Raw genomic sequence first — 22,997 nt, 5'->3', positions numbered from 1 at the left:
GCTTTTAAGTCAACTATCTGCGTATGTTATGACGTTATGAAGATTGGGTTGCGTCATGAGAAAACATATCTGCTCCTTAAAGCTTGTCGTTGAAAAACCAGTCTTACTGCTGAAAAAAGGCGCTATGGTATTAGTTTTAGAACGAATTTTATCATTTTCTTTAAAGTTTCTGACAGCTGAATAAAAATGATTTAACATATTTTGTGGTTTTTACATAGTCCACACGAAATAACTCCAAAACCTACACGAAAACAATAATCCTAAGGAGAGATATTGTATTTTCCCTTGTCTAATGATTTTATAAATATTTTAAGAGTGGTTTTGAGAAATAGAAAATATCTAAAACTTTCAAAGAATAATTGGCGCCCAGGTGTCTAATAGATAAATATAGGAGATTTAAGAAGTATTATAACCATGTAGCTTAGCAAAAAAGACCATGGAGGTAGAAATAGAGAAGGAGATCGAACTCATCTCAGTGCGCATTAAAATTCTATTCAAATTGCTATTGGTCATAACAACATTGAATTATTTCGTTTTCTAACCTTTCGTATGAAGCAGAATATGCTCAATATGATCAACAGTGAGTCAAAAATGAAAAAAAGTAGAAGAGTTAATAGTTTTTTTATAAATGGTATAATTTTGTTAACATGAGTTTTAAAAAGCCTTTACTTCCAATCGTTGTCGTAGTTTTTGTGACGTTGTGTCAGATGTGTTCATAAGGTTTACTAAAAGATTACTAAGAGCCAGCGCAGAGTCCTTTTAAATATATCTTTCTTTTTATCTGTTCATAAGTTCCAAGAATAAATGAAAGCAAATTATTAATTTGATAATGGTTGATTGTTTAGCGATTTAATAATTTCATATTTTTAAAAAAAATAAGGTTCCGGGGTTTTAAACCGTCTTGTACTATTTATAATATGTGTTTATTTGTTGAGTCAGACTATACTTTCAGGTGCGGATCCAGGGTTAGTCAGATAAATCGCGTGACTAAGTGTAAATTTGACGAAAAATGTTAGCCAAGCGAAGATGTCGACGATCCAGGCGTTGCAAACGGAGGGCGTTAAAAATTGTAATTTTTTTACGGCTAAAAGCCATGGTTCACAGCCCTCTCCAATTCGCCTATAGCGATGTTGACGTCAAAGTTGTGACGTCGCTACCATATAGACTGAGAGGGTTTCAAGTTATAGCTTACAGATTTTGACTGATTCATTTTGACTAATCAGTCACTCAGTCAGTCAAAAATCAAATAGCTATGGCCCGCAACCCTCCCCATCTCACCTAAGGGGCCTGTGACGGCAAAATCGTGACGTAATTTTCACACTCTATGCGTAGTCCAACAATATGTGGCCCGCAGCCGCCAAAGGAAATTTATGTTCCGTACTGCGTGGTTACTGATAACCTGTTAGGCTATAGTTTTAACTCCCATCCGTCAGGATTAGTCAAAGACTCACGCCTTTTGACTTGGATTCTTTCCGTACTATTATTGATTATGGCCGCAGCAGATATGTTGGCGCGGGTGCTTACTGATTTAAAGTGTGATAATTTTGAATCTGTTTGTAAAATGCAAAAAGAACTTTTAGAAAGTGTTTATTCTCGAGCATTTTTGTTGTCTGGGGATATTTATCCCTTGGTTGGTAAAAGTCTTCATCGGAATTTAGGTCCAGATATATACCTTCCATCTGAGGCGAGGTGTGAAGATAAAGGAATTATTGCTTTAAGGTGAGAAGTATGTTTTTTACTCTCCAACACACCTTGCATTTATTTAAAGGTTTTCAGTATATCTGCTACGAAAAGCTAGTTGGGGAGAGCTTTATACAACAGACTATTAAAACCAAATACAAAAAGATTTAATTAGCTAATAGCTAGGGCTAATACACCTTTACGATAATTCGGAAAAAATAACACTCCATCGTAGCTTATTTTGCAATCAGAGGAGGTAAACATTACACTTTTATAAGAGTTTATTAAGGAGAAAACACGTTTTTTCGTGATAACTTTTCTTGCCACGTTTTGTTTTTAATGAAAAGTACACATAAGTTGTATCTTATTATTATTAACGTTTCCTGAAAATTTTAAAGAAATTGATACGACGGAAGTTAAAAAGCTGGAGAAAACACGCTTTCGTCTCTAACAAAATCTCATAAAAACACGAGTTTTACCTCCTTTTTTCCGATATTGTAAAACAATGGAGAGCCGTAGGAACGCATGTACAATTGAATTATCATAAAGGTGTATTGTTTTTGTAATATGAGCTTTGAACAGAATTTTCAGCATTGCGGAGGAATTCTTTCTCAATTAATATTTGTGTTGTTATTAGAAGCAAGAACTTGACATCTGGAAAAGTAAGGTTGGTGATGAAAATAAACAACTCTTCGAATGACTATTAAGAAACAAAGTTTGTTGAGTAAAAGGTCATGGTAAAATATATTATTTTTAGATCCAATCCATCAGGAGACTGTCTATACAGCTCAGCATCGTTGGTATAGGTATAGGTGATAATTCTCTTGTTGATGTTTTGAGAATCTTGACATCCATAGAACTTTTCTTGCATCCTTCCTTTTATTCCAATCATACTTGTTTTCAATTTGCTTTTAAAAACCAAAAGGCAAATATTTTTATATCTGAGAAAAGTTTATTCAGATTTTCCCTTTCCTATATTGTTTGTGATATGACTCTTTCTCCTGAGGAGGCAGTTAAAGCAGAAGCAATCAACAACTGTACCCCCAAGACATGGTTTCCTTTTCTATCAATACTTGCCTTGTCAACAGTAATAAAGAGAAAAATTAACACATTTTACCCACAATTCGGTTTGTTACAGTTTGTTACAACTTTCTTTACACAGTGTATATCGCCACACCCATCTATTTTACCTGATGAAGATCAGTTAAAAATTTTATTTTGTTATGAAGATATTGTTAAGTCTGGTGTAGACTTCAAGCCAAATCAATACGTTCCCCTTTTTCCAGGTTGCAACTTTCTTAACTGAAAGTTGCATTTTCCTATTTCAGCATGCAAAAAGCAGTAAAAAGCCCTTCTTAATTCTTCTTTTAAAGTTCAAACGAAACTTGAGTTTAGCCCTATAAATAAACAAATATATCTGAACAAATACATGGGTTGAGGTGTGTTTGTATCATATCACATGTATGTATATTTCATTTTCATTATCCTGATCTTTCCATATTCTTATTGTTTTTGTTATTATTGTGTTTTATTTTGCTGTCCATGGCTGGTGTGATCATTTGATTCACCTAGTCATGCTGATGAAGCCTGATATTGGCAGAAACAGCAGGAGTTTATAAATAATGAAATATATTCACAATTGTCTCACTTTATTGTAGTTAATCCCTGTTAATTTTAGTGGTTTTATCTATTTAAAATAAGACGTGTAAGACGGAGATTTGATTCTTATAAAAGATGTTCTTAGGAGATTTTGTTATAGCTTAGCGTTTCTTTTGGTCAATTTTATTAATAACTAGATAAATCGGAAGACAATTTTTCGGCGATTTTTGTACCCGCAAAGCTTAAAATTTAGCCCCCAGCTGCTAAATTCAAGACTCAGTCTTGACTAAGTCTTGAAAAAGTCTGGATCCGCCCCTGACTTTAAAACGTTTTGGATGACAAAAGTCATATCTTTATGTTATTCTGATCATGAGTTTAGGAGATCCAAGACAAAAAGAAAATTCAAATGTGAATGTTACTTTTAAAACTTTAATATTAGTAAGTTTTAAATCTTCAATCGATGGCATCAAATTTTAGAACTTGTTTAAACTGTCAAATAAATGAAGGCTCGAAGCATTGTGGACGATGCAAAGACGCTTTTTACTGCTCCCGTGAATGTCAAGTACAACATTGGAAGAATGGTCACAAGAAAACGTGTATGGTGAGGGAGCAAAAAGAAGAAAATGAAGACAAAATTAATTCGCAGAGGGCAAAAAATGAGACGTAAGCAACATTTTTTTCAACGTTTAAAAATACATGTTTTTTATAAGCAAGTACAAATTCGAAATCAGAAGAAGTATACCTGTAGAATAAACACAATCAGGCTTAGTGTATGCCTACGTTATGCTTGCAAAACAAAATCTATAAATACAGAGGAAAACATTAGTACAATAGCTAGTGCTAATTCGTCTTATTGTGGGCAATACCCATAACGCAAGAAAGAATACAAATAAAAAAAGATTCACAGAGGCTAGCCAAAAATGCTCAGCTTCTGCTTAAAAATATCCCGTTGCATGTTGCAGACAGCAATTTTAATTAGCAGTTTCTTCTGGTTATGTGTAACTCCTTGAAATTTATGTTTACGATTAATAAAAAAAGAATTGATGTTTTGATCGAGCAATAGTTAGCGCATTAATTAGAACATGCTAGCATAGTACATACAACTCTTATATATATTAATTTTAAGGTTTTTAGCTAGCTAAAGGGACTTGCTAGATATAGTTGTGGAATTATTATAGCACAAAGCCATTAAGTTCAAAAGAAGAACCTAACACACTTTATTTTTGTTTAATTAGCAAAAAGTCAAAAGTTAAAAAGGAATATGACCTAGGTTGGTGTACAAATGAGTCAAATAACATTGAGTTTCTAGATAGCCAGCTGTTTTTAAAAGTTCCTATAGAAATAATAATCTGGTTTCTTCGTTACGTATTGTGTAATAAAACCTCTAAATCTTATAAGAAAAATCATATAAAAGAATAAAAAAAAGTCTAGGAAAGAATTTTCAAATGAAAATTTTAGCATTAGTGTTCACAGCAGTATTTTGTGATTCTATGGACAAAATAATAATATAGTGCATACGTATAGTCTATACTTTAAAGACACAAGCCTACATTATTATCAGCTCTCCACCACCGAAGATGCTATGATCTATAATTATGCCAAAAAGTAATAATACCAATAAAAATAACAATGGTTCCTTTTTTGTAACCAAATCAACACTTAATTTCAAATGGAGTTGTAAAATTTTTTTAAAGTCATTGTTGCTTCAAAATTGTACTTTTTAGTGTGAGGTTAAATGGCTTAAAAACAAATGGAAGTAAGCGACATTTATTTGGCGTCTAGGTACCTGGGGATCTGAGACCAAATTGGGTCTAATTTCCTAAACTTTGGTCAAACAATCGTATTGGAATAGTTAAGTTAATGACGTCATCATGATACCTTTAAACCTCAATACCTCGTAACAGCTTATCAAAAAGACAAAAAACAATACATTTTTACCAACAAAATTTCAAACTGCAAAAATAAATGCAGTGGGTTAAAAAACTTCTAGCAAGTTTTTTACATTAGTGGGTTTTTCCTGACGTCACCAAAATTCAAATGACGGGTATTTCATATTGCTTTTTTGCCTAAGTAGATTCATCATAAGGACATCTTTTTTAGGCACATGTTTAACGTGCTGAAGGGGTCTTAACATTGCATTAGTTTTGTTGTATCTTCAGGGCATCTTTTAAAATAGCTACGTTGGAAGAAGGCCTGTCCTGGGCACAAATGTAATACGAAAATTTAACGTGATGTGTGTTCTTAGGACATCCCTTAAAGAAAACATTATGTCCAAGGCACACGTAACACCAACAAGCGTGAAAAAAATAAGTACAAAACAAATAGAAATAGAAGAACTGGCTTTCTCTTTAAATACCGAATCAAGGTGCATCGTTTTCAGAACATGTTTCGAGTTTGCACAAATAGCTATCAATTTGGTTTTCCAAATGACACATAGATATGACCTCTTTATGATTTTCTACTTTTTAATGCTCTTATGCAAAAATAGAAACATTTTCATTCGGTTTTCTTTTTTTGGCGGTAAAGTAAGATGCACAATATAATGCATAACAGTAAATTCGAAAGTTTGTTCTGCAATGGAGGCAACACAACACAGGTTGTACTATGCTTGTTAAACATGCTATACTGAAATAGCTCTAAGGTTATTATACTTAACTAATCGTTAACCCGTGGAACAATCCACGGGAATTAGCTGACGTAATTATTTAGCCCATCTGTTAATGAAAATATTTCGCGCATCTGTTAATGAAAATATTTCGCGCATCTGTTAATGAAATTAATTTGCGCATCTGTTATGAAATTATTTTGCGCATCTGTTATTAAATTACTCTGCGGTAGTCATGGTCCCTGGAAATATACACGGAAGCAGTGTAAACTACACTCGTAAAATTCACATGTTTAACAATAATTTGTGCATTTTTACGGCCTGAGTTTAATAGTTTTTAAAAAACTAAATTTGACATTTTCTTACACTTTTTGTTCAGTTTGAAAAACAATAAGTTTCAACAAAAAAATGAGCACATACAGGTTTATTGTTGTCATTAAAAATATAAATGGTTTGAAGATGAAACAAAATTTACAAAATAAATTCCACATTTATGTTTAGAACAAACAAAAATCACTTACAAAATCTTTCTAAAATTATTGTTCTCCTTCTCTTATCAAAACTTGTTTCTGTTAATTTCCTTGAAAAGGCGCGAATAATTAAAACTTTCTCAATGAAATAGACAACGCAAATTAATTGTCCGCAACTTTGACTGTAGTTATTTATAACAAAGAAACTGCATCGAAGGAACAATAAAAGTTAATTAACCATAAATTTTGTATAAGAAAATTTTTAAATTAAACTTTTGTGAAACTACGCAAAAGACAAAATAAAATAAAATTTTAAAATAGCGTAGCAAAAAGATCAAAGAGTTATGCGCAATTTAGTGCGTGGTTAACACAAGTTGCTTTTGACGCACGAACAGACAGACGGAATACGGCTATTATTATAGAGACTAGCTGGTAAACCCGGCGTCGAAACGCGGGGTAAGCCACAAGTCAAGGCGTGAGCCAGCAGTGAACACTCGCTGGAGCGCCTAATAACAGACGTAAACTCTGCCACACGATCAGGTGGAGCGCTTTAGTACAGGTATGCAGTATGTTATAAATCAAGTAAAGCGCATACACCATTATAGTGTTGCAACTGAAACGTATTTTTCAAAAAATAACTTTCCCGCAACGATGACGCGTATAGAGGGATAATACACTTTAAAAAAAAAGTTTCTCGCTGACCCTGTTTAAATAAAAACACAAGAAAAAGTTTATTGCTAACACCGGGCTGGGCGGTTAGTCCAGGTAAAAAGTGTCGCACATTCGTACAGCCGTGACTCCCGAGAAAGTTTAAAAATTAACTGTCAGTTTGCTGATCCCTTAGTAAAGGTAAACCGCTTGGATTTCAGGAAAATAATAAAAGATGTAGCTACCTAGCTAGCTAACAGCATTTAGCATAAGAATTATTGCTTAAGAATATTGTGGTAGCCAAACTGCATTTTTATACTCTCACTTTTTAGCCAAATAGCTAGCTAAATGGCTACATCCTCAACATAAAAATAAATTGGCTGAAGGATGAAGTGCTCTCATATCATACAAAATAGTAATAAGCTCGCTGGCCAGCAAAATCTTCGTTCCTAGCCAAAAATCCAAAACTCGTGCGTTTAAGATCTGTATACAGCTAAAAATCGTAACAATATATTTATCTTAACATTGCAAACAAAGAGAAAACTAACATTAAAAAAATATAAAGTTTTTAGAAGATAGAAAAGTCAAACAGGCCTACAAACCTTCCACACACCGACTACTTTCAAAATCAAAATGGCCTTTGTTCATTCACCCGCGAAAATATATTGAAACACAGCTTTCGCAGACAGACAGACAAAATACGGTTATTATTAAAGAGATACTTCGAAAATGATTTTAACGTTATTGTTTTTGCTTCAACTGGCTTTATATGTAGTAATTTGGTACGTTTCTGTGCAAAATTTAGAAGCTTAAAACTTTTAGCTTTTATAGAAAAAAAATATGTATATTGAATATTTGTAAGACTTTTCTTTCGTTTTCAGTTATATCTGGCGTCAGTAAATATCCAAGAATGATAAAGGTGTTGTTTTTGTCCTCATATTCCTCATAATTATTTCCTCCGCCATAAGCTGCACTTTCTTGTAAGTCACTAAAGTCAAAAATCAATGGCACGTTTTGTAGCCCCTTCAAGTCCTCCAAATTTCTCTAACAAATATAATGCTTTGAATTGACTTCTATTACACTATAAATTTCAACGTAATGGTTTCTACCGCACAACATAAAGTTTTGCGCGTACGTGCTACTAATAACCGTCGTCACTAAAAATTATTTTACAATTAGCACAAAAGTATTTTCATTTCTCACGTACAAGTAGTAATCCAAGCCAAAATATTTAAATTCAAATATGTAGTAAACTATTTGCTGAAAAATATCTGAGCATTGGAGATTCGGGATGATGCACTAAGCTGCTTACATTTCGGCTGTTTGTTTCGACTGCACAATACCGTCCATATAACAAAGAAATAAAGCCATGTTCAGACGGAATGGTAGTGTCTATGAATATATCCAATTGTGAATAAAGAAACAAGAAATATAAGAAAATACAAAAAAAGAATGCACTAACAGTGAGCAATATGTTATCCGAACCTGGATATGCTTATAAAAATCTGTACGATAGTGAATTCGATATACTTATTATAACTTGGCACAAGAAATAATGGTGAGCAGTAATGTTTTTCTATACTTACCTTCTCAATCTTTTTTTTACATTATCCCTCACATCTATCTTCAACAATTCTTGGTACTAGTTGAATCTTAATGTTTGACCTTCCGGAAAATAAATAAAGAGTTTTATCGCGTTGGTTTTCAATAGACATCCCACAATCAACGGCAAGCAACTTTCGAATGGCAACGTCTGTTTTAGGACGTAATTAATGGCATAATCTACGGACTTCACTAATAATTCATCCTGAAAATGGTAAAAAAGGACTTCCTTGTTTGACGTTTATTGGGTGTACTTTAAACGATCATAAATAGACGCCATTAAGATAAGGAAAATTGCAGCAGACGAATCAATAAAGACATTCTACTTCTTTCAAAAAATGTCAACAATAGAATATTCTATCTTGATGGGGGACTTCTAGACCAAAACAGGACCAATTAATGACGTCATTGGGATAATATATGCCTACTGGCCGTTTACTGATGACAACTGATGTGATTGTGTTCAATTTAAATGTGTTGGGCAGTATACATACACGGATCCAGTAGCTTTTGAAAGTTGAATAAAAAGTCTGCATTGAAAAAATATATCCTTTCGTTGCATAGCAAGAATACCTTATTCGCGGAACAATCTCATAGATAAGCAAAAACATCCAACGAGTTTTAACATAAATGTTCTGGCAACTTGAAAAGTGTTAAATATCGTAATAAAGAAAAAAGCTAAATGACAAAGCAAAATGCCAAAGTACTGGAAACTAAGTTAAAAAATTAATATCTATTTGCGCAGCACAGTTTTGTCTAAAATATGCTACCACATTAGTTTTTGTTGAATACCTAGGTAATAACATATTTTGACCACAGGCACCTGTAAAAAAATCAGAGAAGAACGCTTCTAATTTTTTTGAACAGCTATTACAACTGACCATATTTTTACATCTAGGTGTGAACATTAAAGCTCGTTTTTTTCCTGCCATTAAAAGATCAAATATTTCAGGTTTTCTTTAAAAAGAACATGTGTATCATACAAGTACTAATGCTGGGTTAGTTAGGATGAATATTTTCCAAATTTTACTATTTCATTTGCTATCTTAGAACATGAATATTTCCTAAGATACACCTTAAAGGATCCTTATCGCAAACTGTTTTGCGATCTCCTTTGCCTTCATCAGTGTAAATAGAAATAAATATTAACAGAGTTCTAGACTTTATATAAAATCTTATTATTTAACTATAGGTCAGATGAAAAGAAGTTCACAGTTTGTTATGGCTGTTTGCTGAAAGAGGCAAGCTTTCGGTGTGGCTGTTGCAAGAAACGAATATACTGCAGTAGAAATTGTCAGAAAAACCATTGGAAGCAACATAAACAAACATGTACTTCTCAACATCAAGAAGAGTGCGCAAATTCAATGCGGTAGAGGGGAAGAATTATCGGCAAAAAATTTAAGAAAAGCTCTTAACTTTTTTATGACCCTGCCATTCAAAAAAAATTATTTAAAAGATGTTCCGATTCCTAATTTCCTTCTCGAGTACTGCCAAGCGTATCCTAATGATGATGTAAACACTTTTTTTTTAAATTGGGCTTATGAACAGCATGAAAAATTTGGTGAAACAGAACTATCATTGGATATAATGGAATGGGATGCACATTCACTGAAGCAAAGTTTTCAGATGATTACAACTGAATTAGCTCACTTTTTGGATGCAAACCCACGCCTGGGAGACATATATAAGAACCGACCTGAGGCCACTTATCCTAAGGAAGTTTATCAGTTGTTTCGCAATACTCCTGTAAAGGAAAAATATTTTGATTTTGGTAAAACCTATGTCTTTATTGGATATGTGGACTTACTTCAACTTGTAATGGGAGTATTTACAGGTGGTTCAGGTGACAAAGTAAATTTCTATGGATTTGACATGTCAGAGATATGTGTGGCTCGTTCGTTGATTATTTACGAAATGATAAAAATGCAATTAAATCCTAATTCAATCCTTGAAGTTTGGTTTTCCACAGGCTGGTGCAATCAAACATTAAAGGAATTTAGAAAGGCATGCGATAGTGTGATCACCACTACCAAACTCGCGCAAGATATAAATGATTTAATAAATCATTGGAGAGACGCCACACTTACCCTGAATGAAGCAATTAACAGATGGCAAGCACAATTTGTATTATTCGATCCACTCAAAGCTATTAGCTCTTTGTTAGAAAAACAAGATCGTATCGAAATGTGTCGATACGAGTTGACCGGACAGATATTCGGTCAATTAAAGTTACAATGTCACGGCAATGTCTCCATGTTTTCGATGGTTTCCCATTTTAGGCGTTACCGACGACAAGAAGGTACATTATTAGAATCCTTTAATTGCAGTGAAGACTTTAAGTACGATGGGAGCCTTCTTAGAAGTGTGACAACGTACTACAAGTCAAAACTACAAGCATTGATGAAGTTGATAACAGCAGATAAAGTGAAATGTACGCTTCGTGTTATGACAGTCCAGTTGGAAAACAAGGAAGCCAAAGAACATATTCAATCATTGGAACCTCATCACATTAACTGGAACAACGTGGCTGATTACATTAGAAAGGAATCCTTCTTTAAACTTGCTTACGCTTGCTCGAATAAAGAAACAACCCATTCTATGCATTTTATGAATTGGTCTACAATTGTCTTTGGAACACATATACTTCAATACGATGAAAAACGGTTGGAAGTCCACATGGAGCAAAAGAAAGTTTTACACGGCTTTTTCATGAAACGTCATAGTGATGGCTACATTCCATATTTCAGGAGAGATGCTTTTGTTATATATCCCTTGGATATAAGCAATCGCATCCTTGCGCTTAAGTATCGCCACAAATTTTTGGAGTATTACTTCGACGTCGATGAGTTCGATGTAAACATAACGGACATTTGTGGACCAGACATATGTAACTGTCTTCAAAGACCTAACGTATTTACACTGTCTTTTGACATTAAAAAGAAATAGGTATATTCTGCGCCAATTGACTTAAGTAAAGGTACACAAAAGTCAAAGCCAAATTGCACAATTATTAAGCATTTTACTCGTTTTCTTTGTATGTACAAAGTTTTAAGAAGTCAAACGTAAACAGCTAATTTCTCTTGAAAGTTGACTTTTTCTAATTCTAACCTTTTGAGAAGAAATCATGTTCAGAGAGAGAGATTCAAATTATAGGGTTAAGTTCTTAAATCATGTTTTTCAATCTGCGAATTGGAAACTAAAGAAGCAATGAGTTATCCGTGAACATTACCAGTGCGTATCTTAGCCAAGTGAACTTTGCTATTTGCTTATGTCAACTAAATCTTAAGTGATACATTAATAAAACATACCAAATTCTCCTATGAGGTCCTATGAGGGATTTTAATAGTAATATTATGGCCATTGATATAGATGAAATGAGAAAAAAGTGATTGTATTATTTTAAAGTGTATTGTCTTGTTGTTGTCGTTGTTTTTGTTGTTGTTATGCCGTAATTTCGTTGTTATTCGTAATTTCGAACAGCCCACTGTATAGTTATTTAAGATATCTCTAATAGAAAATGTGTCCCGCTATGTGTTTGAAAAACACATCACACATTATGTCCCGGTAAGTGCCTTCGTGCTTGTATTGTTGTTGTTGTTGTTAAGAATTAATAAATATTCATGCTTAGCAGTGTGTATAAAACGAAGTTTTTTTTATCTGGAATAATGAATTCCGATCGCCACGCCCAGATGACAAAGAAAATCTTATAGACATAGGTGAAATCATAGCACATCCGTATTTCATTCTCAACAGAGAATGCTTCACCACGATCAGACCTCTGATCATGACGGGCAAGTATAATGCGTGCAAGTCATATTGAAGAAGAACTACTTTGTTCATTACTAACATATTGCTTGGCAGTGAGCGGGATTCGATCCGCGGTCCCCTGAACTGGGATCCGCAGACAAACCCACTACACTACGTGCGGCAATATATTAGCAATGAACTCAGATAGTTTATCCGAATGGTGTATATACATAGGTGAATATTTATCATAGCACATCCGTATTTCATTCTCAAAAGAGAATGCTATGATAAATATTAACCTATGGTTTTTACATAAATCGCATAACAAATTGCCAAAAAGTGGCCGAAAATCCGGGTATTTTAGATTTTGTGGTAACATCCGAAAAAGATCAAGAAATCGAACTAACCACGTGCCTAAATCATGCAAACAAATTCTACTTGATGGTTTGTGTTGTAAATTTCAAGTTTTTAATCGTTAACGCGCGCATAACCAACGGGAATTATTAAAGATACGTAGCATTTGTGATTTCTTTAAACATATTTAATTTTCATTCTGCCCACATTGTTTGCATTTGTTCAGAAATAACGCACATAATACTTTTATCTATTATCGATAACATTTACATCCTTGCCACTTTTTTCGATTGCCAGCTTGCTACCTATCTTAAATACTGATTAGATGGGTAGAGATAGCAAGCTAGCTAGCTAAAATATATCTAGACCGAGTAGCTAAAATATAGCTAGACCGAGCAGTCAAAATGTACATAATATAAACACGGTAAGCAAATGTGCTGAAAAGTGAAACTAGCAACCACTACTACCATTTTTGTCAACCAGGGATAACTATGGTTTTTAGGATATTCAGCCAAAACAGTTTATTTAGACAATACATACTAGCTTCCAACTTATGTGTATAACAGAGAGATACCTATCAAAATGTTATTATTTAACGAATATTTATGCAGGATATACATATCAACATAAACTTACGTGTTCCGTATGTGTTCTGCTCAAAGTAAAAACCTAAAACAAAGTAAAAAAATGATTCGGTCGGTCGACTGCGGATTTTCGATTTTTCTCATCTGCAAAAGTCAATACGCATTATTTAGCCGGGCTTGAACGATTTGAAGTGCAACTGCTTTTTGAAACAGCTGTTGCATCCTACGCGCATAATGCTTCTCATTATCAGTTGATGAGAGGCATTATGCGCGTATCACATATCACATAAGTAAGATTTCAGAAAGCGAGATAGCTAACTAACTAATTAGTTGTAGCCAACGATGACTAGTATTCGTCTTTCACTTTCTAACAATAACTATATAACCAAAGTCATAGGTTAGTACAATTCTGATTGATGGGCATGACGTAAAACAACCCATTCTAGAGAAGTAGGACATGAGAGAACAGGAAATGCGGCCAGTTAGTTAGCTAGTTGGCTAGTGTAGCTCCTTACCACGAGGCATGTTTATAGTCAAATCTTATAATTCGCGTGTTTATGATTTATATGTGGTCAAAAACGTGATTTACTTTCATGTGTAAAAGTATTTACTTTAATGTTTAATGGTGTAGCCGTCGCTATCATAAAATGTCTGCAACCGTTCTCTTCGGACAAGATTATCGGCCAGCAAGAATAGAATAGACACGTTTATTAAATAAAACTAGTCGACGGCCCGTGGAAGAATCCACAGGTCGCCCATCCTTTTTATACCACTTAAGCGGGTCTCGCTACTTACGGTACTATTTTGCGTGATATACAGACGCACACGGATATTATAATATAGAAGTCGTTAGCCCGTGATAAAATCCACGGGTTCGCCCGTCCTTTAAATTTACCCGTGGCAACAAAGCAGATAAAAATATATCGCATTTGATATTCGTGTTGCCGTAGCACGATTTTCTAACTCAACGGGGGGTCCGCGCAGAGACAGACAAAATACGGCTAGTATTAAAGAGATATGTATCAGAACCATCTGGTTGACTTATTATATAGGCAATCCGTCGCAGACACCATTTTGTATTACAGGTTCGACGGTCCGTTTGTATAACATTAATAATCAGTAACAGTAATAATTCCTCCTCACTTCAGATAAAAACATAGGTTACGCCCATCATCGGCCTATGACACACAGTCCCCTAGCATTTACTTTACGGAAAGTTTTCCGTAAAACTTTAAAAAGTAATCTTGCACAACACTGGCTATGTTATTCGACCACATCTGCTTTAAAATAAAGCCCGCTTTGTTAACAACTATAGAAACAATAACACTTACTTTTAAGAAAACTAATGACTAAGCATTTAGTACTTTTGTACTAAATGTTTCAAAATCCACCTGTCACTGTTCAAAGCGGAATCAAAACTTTGGATGTTACGTTTTTATGCCAGAATTGAAACACCGTACCAACCCTCCTCAAATCATCGATTGTGTGTACTTTTCCTGGCCGTAGAGCGGACTAAAGTGAAACGTGCAGTTAGGGCATTTTCAACGTCGTCTTCTTGGACTATGCGCCTGGAAATTAAAACTGTAGCAATTATAATGGCTGCTGAGTACCAGCCAGGTCATGCTGTTTTGCCGTCTTGTGAATATATATGTATCTTGACATGCCAGAATATACAGAAATTAAATTAGCTTTTAGTGTCAAGGAAGGTAGCCTAAATCTTGTGTATTTTGAGCAATGGCAGCGCTGTAAGAGTATCGCAATAATAATGCTGTAAGAGAACCCAGAAATATTAATATATGTGTCTGTTTTAGACTCTTTACAGCAAATCTTGTATGATAAAGTATTAGCTAGAATGCTTTCGAACTGGTGTGTTTTATGACAAAAAATTCTTTGGGAGTACGGTGCATTTCAGATGTAATTATGTTTGCGTTAAAGTTTTAATTTTTCAAAATGGAACATATATGGTACCCTTATGAATATGCAAAGTGTTGCAGAAAGGATCCAAGGCAAATCCAATCAGGACAGCAACTTGAAAGAAGACATTCAGGCGTGGAAAATCAAGGCAAACTTGTATATCAACCTCGTCGCAAGTGCTTTAGTATCAAAAAAGTCAACAATGTAATCCAAAACAACAATCCAAATATAAAAAGCCTAACCAGTCCTGAGGACGAAGTTGGTTCGAGACAAATTACGCGGTTCTATATAGAGTTCACTTCCTCTGTTTGGTTGTTCTAAAATAAAGAAAAACAAATGCCCATTCTTTATATTTATATACTATGGTACTGTTATTTGTTTTCGTTTAGCGATGTAAAAAGAACAAGCCTTAAGTTGAATTAATTAAAAGAAATTTAATTTACTATTTCTTCCTCATGTTCATTCTATGAAAAAACATGAAATATCAAAAGTAAGCAGGTATTGATTAAAGTTTTCGGTTTATTTGTGCTGCTGATACTTGAACTGATTTAAACTTACTAACTGATTTTTTAAAGAAGTTGACTTCTCTTCTTTTTTATGTCTTTCTTCATTCTATGAAATGATAGAAACTGCCTAATTAGTAAAAGTCTTCATGGGGGTAATTAAAATTTGTACAAAATTTCATACGTTCAAAAGCAACCTGAGTTTACAAGAATTATCCAGGTTCGTATTTATAGACGTTTTTGTGAGAGTAAACAAACAAGTACAGCAAAACATCTAGATTCACACAGTTTTGAATTGTAAGAATGGACATCCTTACTTTTCTACTAAACTAGCGAGGGGATCTGGCGTCGTACTCCGGGATAAGCGCCACAAGTATAATATATTTTTTTAAAAAACATTCCCTGCGCAATTAGCTTAGTCTACAACGCGTTGTTACTCCATCACAGTAAAAAGTCCTGACCAAGTTTTGTTATTGTTTAGAAAATGTTTGCGGTGAAAGTTCAAAAATAAATGTTACTCCGGACTGCGCGCTTAGTACTTAAACAATGTTGCACATTCATGTAGATACAATACCTTTTTGTTGCAACTTCGATTAAGCAGAAACATGGAAAACAGCCAGTCGCTTAGTACAGGTAAACCGGCGTTGCACATGCGTTTATGCTTAATACCCTTTCAGCACAGTTTATTCATGTTAACTACGTCATAGCAAAAAAATTAGTCCATATTATCTTATTCTGCGGAATAAGTTTCATTAAACGTTAAAGGAGAAGCGAACAAAAAAATATTTTGTGGCATTCACAAAATAAATTTTAAGCGAGGAAGCAAAAATAAAGGAACTTCTAAATCCTAAAATCTAATAAAATAACTACTCTAACTACACACAAATAACTCTGCTTCATAACTGAATATCCATGTTCCATACAAATAACATTTTACAAAGTTTTCATGACTGTATGTGGCGAGAAGAAGCAATTATAAGATGTACTTACCAATAAATATAAAAAATAAGATCTTTAACCGAAGATAATTCAAAATATATTACACACAGTGATAGTTCCAGAATTTTATAACCTTCGTTAAAAATTCTTGGAACTTTATCAACAAGTGTCATTTTTTTTGTAATTTGGTTCGCTTTTTCACAACATACTCCCAGCTTCAAACGATGAAGTTTGTTGTGATGAGATGGCGCCAAATTCGATAAATACACAGACCGGAAACTGACAACAAAAAATCGAACGTACAACGGTCTCAACTTTGTTTACAAATCTTTATTTTTTTCATGTTTACTTATAAATTAATTCAGTAATAAAAACATATATATTTTGGTCGTGTTATTCAAAACTGTAGCTATTTTGATCTATATCTTTTGTCTTGTTTGTTATTTTAATAAAACAATGTAATCATCGAAGCGTGACCATCACAATTTACAGAAAGATCTAATATTGTTACTGTGGATCTAATATTGTTTCTGAATATAACCACCAGTTTGTAAGTGTGTAAAAATGGTGAACTAAAAAAATAACTCGCATTTATGGATGAAAGAAGAGATGGTATTTTGTAAAAAACTCCTATGAACAGATGTTTTACGAAACATTCCAGACCAGCATATCTGGTCTTTAAAATTAACTCTGGAATCATGAATTTTCAATCCGCAGCCGTGCCAGCGCTGTACGCCTCTCCTTTAACAAAATAATCATGACCCCAGAATAAGCACTTTAGTACAGTTAAACTGTGTCACACATGTCTATAGGCGTAATAGCCTTTTCCCAAAATAACTTATCACAACTTCAATTTAAATAAAAGCACACAAAACAGCCCGTTGTGAACACCAGGTTGAACATTTATTACAGGTAAATCTTGTCACGCATGTGTTATAGGCCTATTACCATTTTTCAAAAAGAACTTTATCACAACGGTAAAAAAAAAACACAGGAAACAGCCCATCGTTACTGTGTACAGCTAAAAAAATTTACTTTTTGGATTAAGTTTTCAATGACAGTAGTAAATTATGTATTTACCTAACTATATATAGATCACAAAAATTATTGAATAAGAAATTTGTTGTAGCTTAGCTAAAAACTGCATTTGACTACTTTCACGTTTTAGCCAGGGGTAGGTCAAGAGCTAGCTACCGAGCTAATAATATAGCTAATATATACCAATCTTATTACAAACTTTAAACGAATGGGAATAAATACGACTAGGTATAGTTAGCGCTCTGCCTCGAAATCTACGTTCCTAGCTTAAATCTTAAAATTGGTTTGTTTAAGATTTGTACATGGCTATAGAACGTGATAATAACAGGGGCGGATCCAGACTTTTTCAAGACTTAGTCAAGACTGAGTCTTGAATTTAGCAGCTGGGGGCTAAATTTTAAGCTTTGCGGGTACAAAAATCGTCTTCCGATTTAACTAGTTATTAATAAAATTGACCAAAAGAAACGCTAAGCTATAACAAAATCTCCTAAGAACATCTTTTATAAGAATCAAATCTCCGTCTTACACGTCTTATTTTAGATAGATAAAACCACTAAAATTAACAGGGATTAACTACAATAAAGTGAGACAATTGCGAATATATTTCATTATTTATAAACTCCTGCTGTTTCTGCCAATATCAGGCTTCATCAGCATGACTAGGTGAATCAAATGATCACACCAGCCATGGACAGCAAAATAAAACACAATAATAACAAAAACAATAAGAATATGGAAAGATCAGGATAATGAAAATGAAATATACATACATGTGATATGATACAAACACACCTCAACCCACGTATTTGTTCAGATATATTTGTTTATTCATACGGCTAAACTCAAGTTTCGTTTGAACTTTAAAAGAAGAATTAAGAAGGGCTTTTTACTGCTTTTTGCATGCTGAAATAGGAAAATGCAACTTTCAGTTAAGAAAGTTGCAACCTGGAAAAAGGGGAACGTAATGATTTGGCTTGAAGTCTACACCAGACTTAACAATATCTTCATAACAAAATAAAATTTTTAACTGATCTTCATCAGGTAAAATAGATGGGTGTGGCGATATACACTGTGTAAAGAAAGTTGTAACAAACTGTAACAAACCGAATTGTGGGTAAAATGTGTTAATTTTTCTCTTTATTACTGTTGACAAGGCAAGTATTGATAAAAAAGGAAACCATGTCTTGGGGGTACAGTTGTTGATTGCTTCTGCTTTAACTGCCTCCTCAGGAGAAAGAGTCATATCACAAACAATATGGGAAAGAGAAAATCTTAATAAACTTATATAAAAATATTTGCCTTTTGGTTTTTAAAAGCAAATTGAAAACAAAGATGATTGGAATAAAAGGAAGGATGCAAGAAAAGTTCTATGGATGTCAGGATTCTCAAAACATCAACAAGAGAATTATCACCTATACCTATACCAACGATGCTGAGCTGTATAGACAGTCTCCTGATGGATTGGATCTAAAAATAATATATTTTACCATGACCTTTTACTCAACAAACTTTGTTTCTTAATAGTCATTCGAAGAGTTGTTTTTTTTCATCACCAACCTTACTTATCCAGATGTCAAGTTCTTGCTTCTAATAACAACACAAATATTAATTGAGAAAGAATTCCTAATGCTGAAAATTCTGTTCAAAGCTCATATTACAAAAACAATACACCTTTATGATAATTCAATTGTACATGCGTTCCTACGGCTCTCCATCGTTTTACAATATCGGAAAAAAGGAGGTAAAACTCGTGTTTTTATGAGAGTTTGTTAGAGACGAAAGCGTTTTTTCTCCAGTTTTTTAACTTCTGTCATATCAATTTCTTTCAAATTTTCAGGAAACGTTAATAATAATAAGAAACAACTTATGTGTACTTTTCATTAAAAAGAAAACGTGGCAAGAAAAGTTATCACGAAAAAACGTGTTTTCTCCTTAATAAACTCTTATAAAAGTGTAATGTTTACCTCCTTTGATTGCAAAATAAGCTGCGATGGAGTGTTATTTTTTCTGAATTATCGTAAAGGTGTATTAGCCCTAGCTATTAGCTAATTAAATCTTTTTGTATTTGGTTTTAACAGTCTGTTGTATAAAGCTCTCCCCAACTAGCTTTTCGTAGCAGATATACTGAAAACCTTTAAATAAATGCAAGGTGTGTTGGAGAGTAAAAAACATACTTCTCACCTTAAAGCAATAATTCCTTTATCTTCACACCTCGCCTCAGATGGAAAGTATATATCTGGACCTAAATTCCGATGAAGACTTTTACCAACCAAGGGATAAATATCCCCAGACAACAAAAATGCTCGAGAATAAACACTTTCTAAAAGTTCTTTTTGCATTTTACGAACAGATTTAAAATTATCACACTTTAAATCAGTAAGCACCCGCGCCAACATATCTGCTGCAGCCATAATCAATAATAGTACGGAAAGAATCCAAGCCAAAAGGCGTGAGTCTTCGACTATTCCTGACGGATGGGAGTTAAAACTATAGCCTAACAGGTTATCAGTAACCACGCAGTACGGAACCTAAATTTCCTTCGCCGGCTGCGGGCCACATATTGTTGGACTACGCATAGAGTGTGAAAATTACGTCACGATTTTGACGTCACAGGTCCCTTAGGTGAGATGGGGAGGGTTGCGGGCCATAGCTATTTGATTTTTGACTGACTGAGTGACTGATTAGTCAAAATGAATCAGTCAAAATCTGTAAGCTATAATTTGCAACCCTCTCAGTCTATATGGTAGCGACGTCACAACTTTGACGTCAACATCGCTATAGGCGAGTTGGAGAGGGCTGTGAACCATGGCTTTTCGCCGTAAAAAAATTACAATTTTTAACGCCCTCCGTTTGCAACGCCTGGATCGTCGACATCTTCGCTTGGCTAACATTTTTCGTCAAATTTACACTTAGTCACGCGACTTATCTGACTAACCCTGGATCCGCACATGAATATATTTATCATATTCCTATACAGTTATGTGATGAGCAGCTATCATGAGAAATAGAAAGGGGTGAAACGTTAAGGTGTAGCTAAGTGCTTCAAAGAAGATCGGAAAAGGTTGGAAAAAGATTAAGTGTGTAAAAGCAATGTAAAACCAATCCTCGTGGCCTCGTGGTTGCGTATGTATATTCTGGTGATCTTGTGGACGCCCCGGCGTAAAATTAAACGCCGGGTTGTCCGGCGCAAACGCGTTGACAGGTTTAAAACTCCGGAGTAATAGTCCGGATTAATGGTCGGGGTGGCTTGGTCAAAAATGTCGATTTTATGCAGTGTGGAAGGTATTATAATATATATAAAAAATTTAAGAAAGGTAACTAAATAATTGAAAAAAGCTACGAAAGTTGCTCCCAAATAAATAGCAACAAATAAGTGCACACAAAAAACACATAAAAATGTAAACCGGCATATTATTTGTTGTATTTGCAAATAAAAATGTAAATAATAAGCATAAACTCACTAATTGTTTTTTAACAAGGTTGAATACTCTGCAATTTTTTTTAACGTGCTTGTCACAAAAGCCTATATCAAAATAAAAAAACGAATGTATTAGAAACAAAATGGCAGGTATTGCTTTTAGAAATGGTATTTTTGGTTAAGAATAACCCCACTTACCAGTTCATTTTTATAGAGGTTATGTTCTTATGAAATCTTTTGACCCAAGTTCAGCGAATCATTTTTTTAAATAAATAAAGAGGAATAAAAATTAATAAACAAAGGAAGACTTTAGGAGTATAGCGTAGGTGAAGAGAGGCATTTAAAATAAAATGTAATAGTGACGTGCCTAGATGCATACATGAATGCTTCCATATTGATCTAAAATAGAAATTAAGGAGAAATAGCCGATATAGTACTACTTCAATGGCGGGAGTTTTCGATCCGATTTCTTAGTGGATAAAGTAAGTGCGGACGTGTACGAAAGCAGACTGTATGAAAATTGAACATAAAAGACGTGAAATTTCGATCCTATTTTGAAAATACGAACGACAATACGGAGCTGTATGTACACAGGCCGTTCGAATGGGGGAAAGACAACAATTTTCGATGCTATGCTATATCGATGCTATAATTTCAGATCATTCTTTACGTTTATGTAGACAAAGAGCCCCATCACAACCACACAGTCGTTCTAATGTGGAATATGTAAAACCGGTATTTTCCATCTCCTTATCGAGTTTGGATAGTAAACAAGCAAATTCTAGTGCAAGCAAATATTTACGTTCCCAATTCTTGATTTGGCATAAAAAACGCGATCGTTTATATAAACATGCCCCTGGTACTGATACGTGATATAAAAATACAGGAACTTCTTGTCTAAATACAGTATACTCTCGTTAGGTGGGACGCCAAAGAAATACGAAGCCCACATATTTTACATTTTTTCTCCGTCCCTTAACTACCATACCATTTTCAAGCAAAAAGAACTTGAGTTAAGTGAGACCCCATATAAGTAGGACGCCCGCTAAGTAGTATATTTCTTTTCCGTCTCTTGGAGCAAAATATTCACCTTAGTGGGACATTCACTGGAATGATTTCTTATTTTTCTGAAAAGAGAAAGATTAAGCACAGTTACTTATCACCATATCGTGATTTCGAATTTACGACTCCCTTTAACATCTCTCTAAGTCTTTCAAAACATCTCTCGCTAACTGGGACAAATTGAGCTATATGATGAAAATCCTACATATGAGGAGATTCATTCACGTAGAACGCCCGCTAAGTAGTACATTTTCCTCCGTCCCTTGAGTTTTACAACTAAGGAGAGTATAATGTAGTATGTGGACGCGTCACAGACAAAAACTCTTAATGAAACAAAACGGAAATTTTTAATAAAGTTATCATAGTACAGTTAAAAATATTTACATTCGCAGACCTCTAATTTTATATCTCTTCCGTTCGCTTGGTCATATTACACACGTAGTATAAATAGGTCATATTTAATTTCGATTAACAATGAATTCTCCTCCATACTATTTCTGTTTTAAGTCCACCATCACCTTTAGCCTTTCTGTGTCCATTTTACTAAGATTTCACGCACGATTTAAAACAAATCGTATTTAATACGCGCGAACGTTTTACCTTTTCAACTATTTGGCAAGAGTACGCGCTGGGTCGAATGCGGTCCAATAAATAAATAAAAGTTAAAATCTTTGGCGACAGTTGTTTGTAACAGTTCGGTAAATTAGTATTTTTAGATCACTTTTCTGTCAAACCTTCTGTTGTGGGTGGTCGGAGAAGTTAGAGGTCGGTGTAAACCGAAACAAAAATAGATTTATTGTGTTTTACGTAGAAATCTTTTTCTGGCTGTGAATT

General features: G+C 34.1%; 2 protein-coding genes across 4 annotated transcripts; both read left to right on the top strand.

The window, feature by feature from the left end:
• Window positions 1-1,101: 1,101 nt before the first annotated feature.
• On the top strand, window positions 1,102-20,637 carry LOC130629857 (uncharacterized). 3 transcript variants are annotated; one of them, XM_057443230.1, is made up of 2 exons: window positions 1,102-1,719; window positions 20,306-20,637. In XM_057443230.1, the coding sequence occupies exons 1-2, from the start codon at window positions 1,325-1,327 to the stop codon at window positions 20,307-20,309; spliced, it is 399 nt and encodes a 132-aa protein (XP_057299213.1). In that variant the 5' UTR covers window positions 1,102-1,324; the 3' UTR covers window positions 20,310-20,637. The 3 variants fall into 3 exon arrangements, with proteins under 3 accessions (XP_057299213.1, XP_057299214.1, XP_057299212.1); XM_057443231.1 differs by having other exon boundaries at window positions 1,106-1,689; XM_057443229.1 differs by lacking the exon at window positions 20,306-20,637 and adding an exon at window positions 2,438-2,570 and having other exon boundaries at window positions 1,325-1,719.
• LOC130629856 (uncharacterized) lies at window positions 3,700-11,682 on the top strand. The gene is made up of 2 exons (XM_057443228.1): window positions 3,700-3,942; window positions 9,797-11,682. Exon 2 carries the CDS (start codon window positions 10,027-10,029, stop codon window positions 11,548-11,550), a length of 1,524 nt encoding a protein of 507 aa, XP_057299211.1. The 5' UTR covers window positions 3,700-3,942; window positions 9,797-10,026; the 3' UTR covers window positions 11,551-11,682.
• Window positions 20,638-22,997: the final 2,360 nt, after the last annotated feature.

Source organism: Hydractinia symbiolongicarpus, chromosome 2, assembly GCF_029227915.1.
Source record: "Hydractinia symbiolongicarpus strain clone_291-10 chromosome 2, HSymV2.1, whole genome shotgun sequence".
Lineage (NCBI taxonomy): Eukaryota > Metazoa > Cnidaria > Hydrozoa > Anthoathecata > Hydractiniidae > Hydractinia > Hydractinia symbiolongicarpus.
This window is presented reverse-complemented; position numbering and strand designations above follow the sequence as displayed.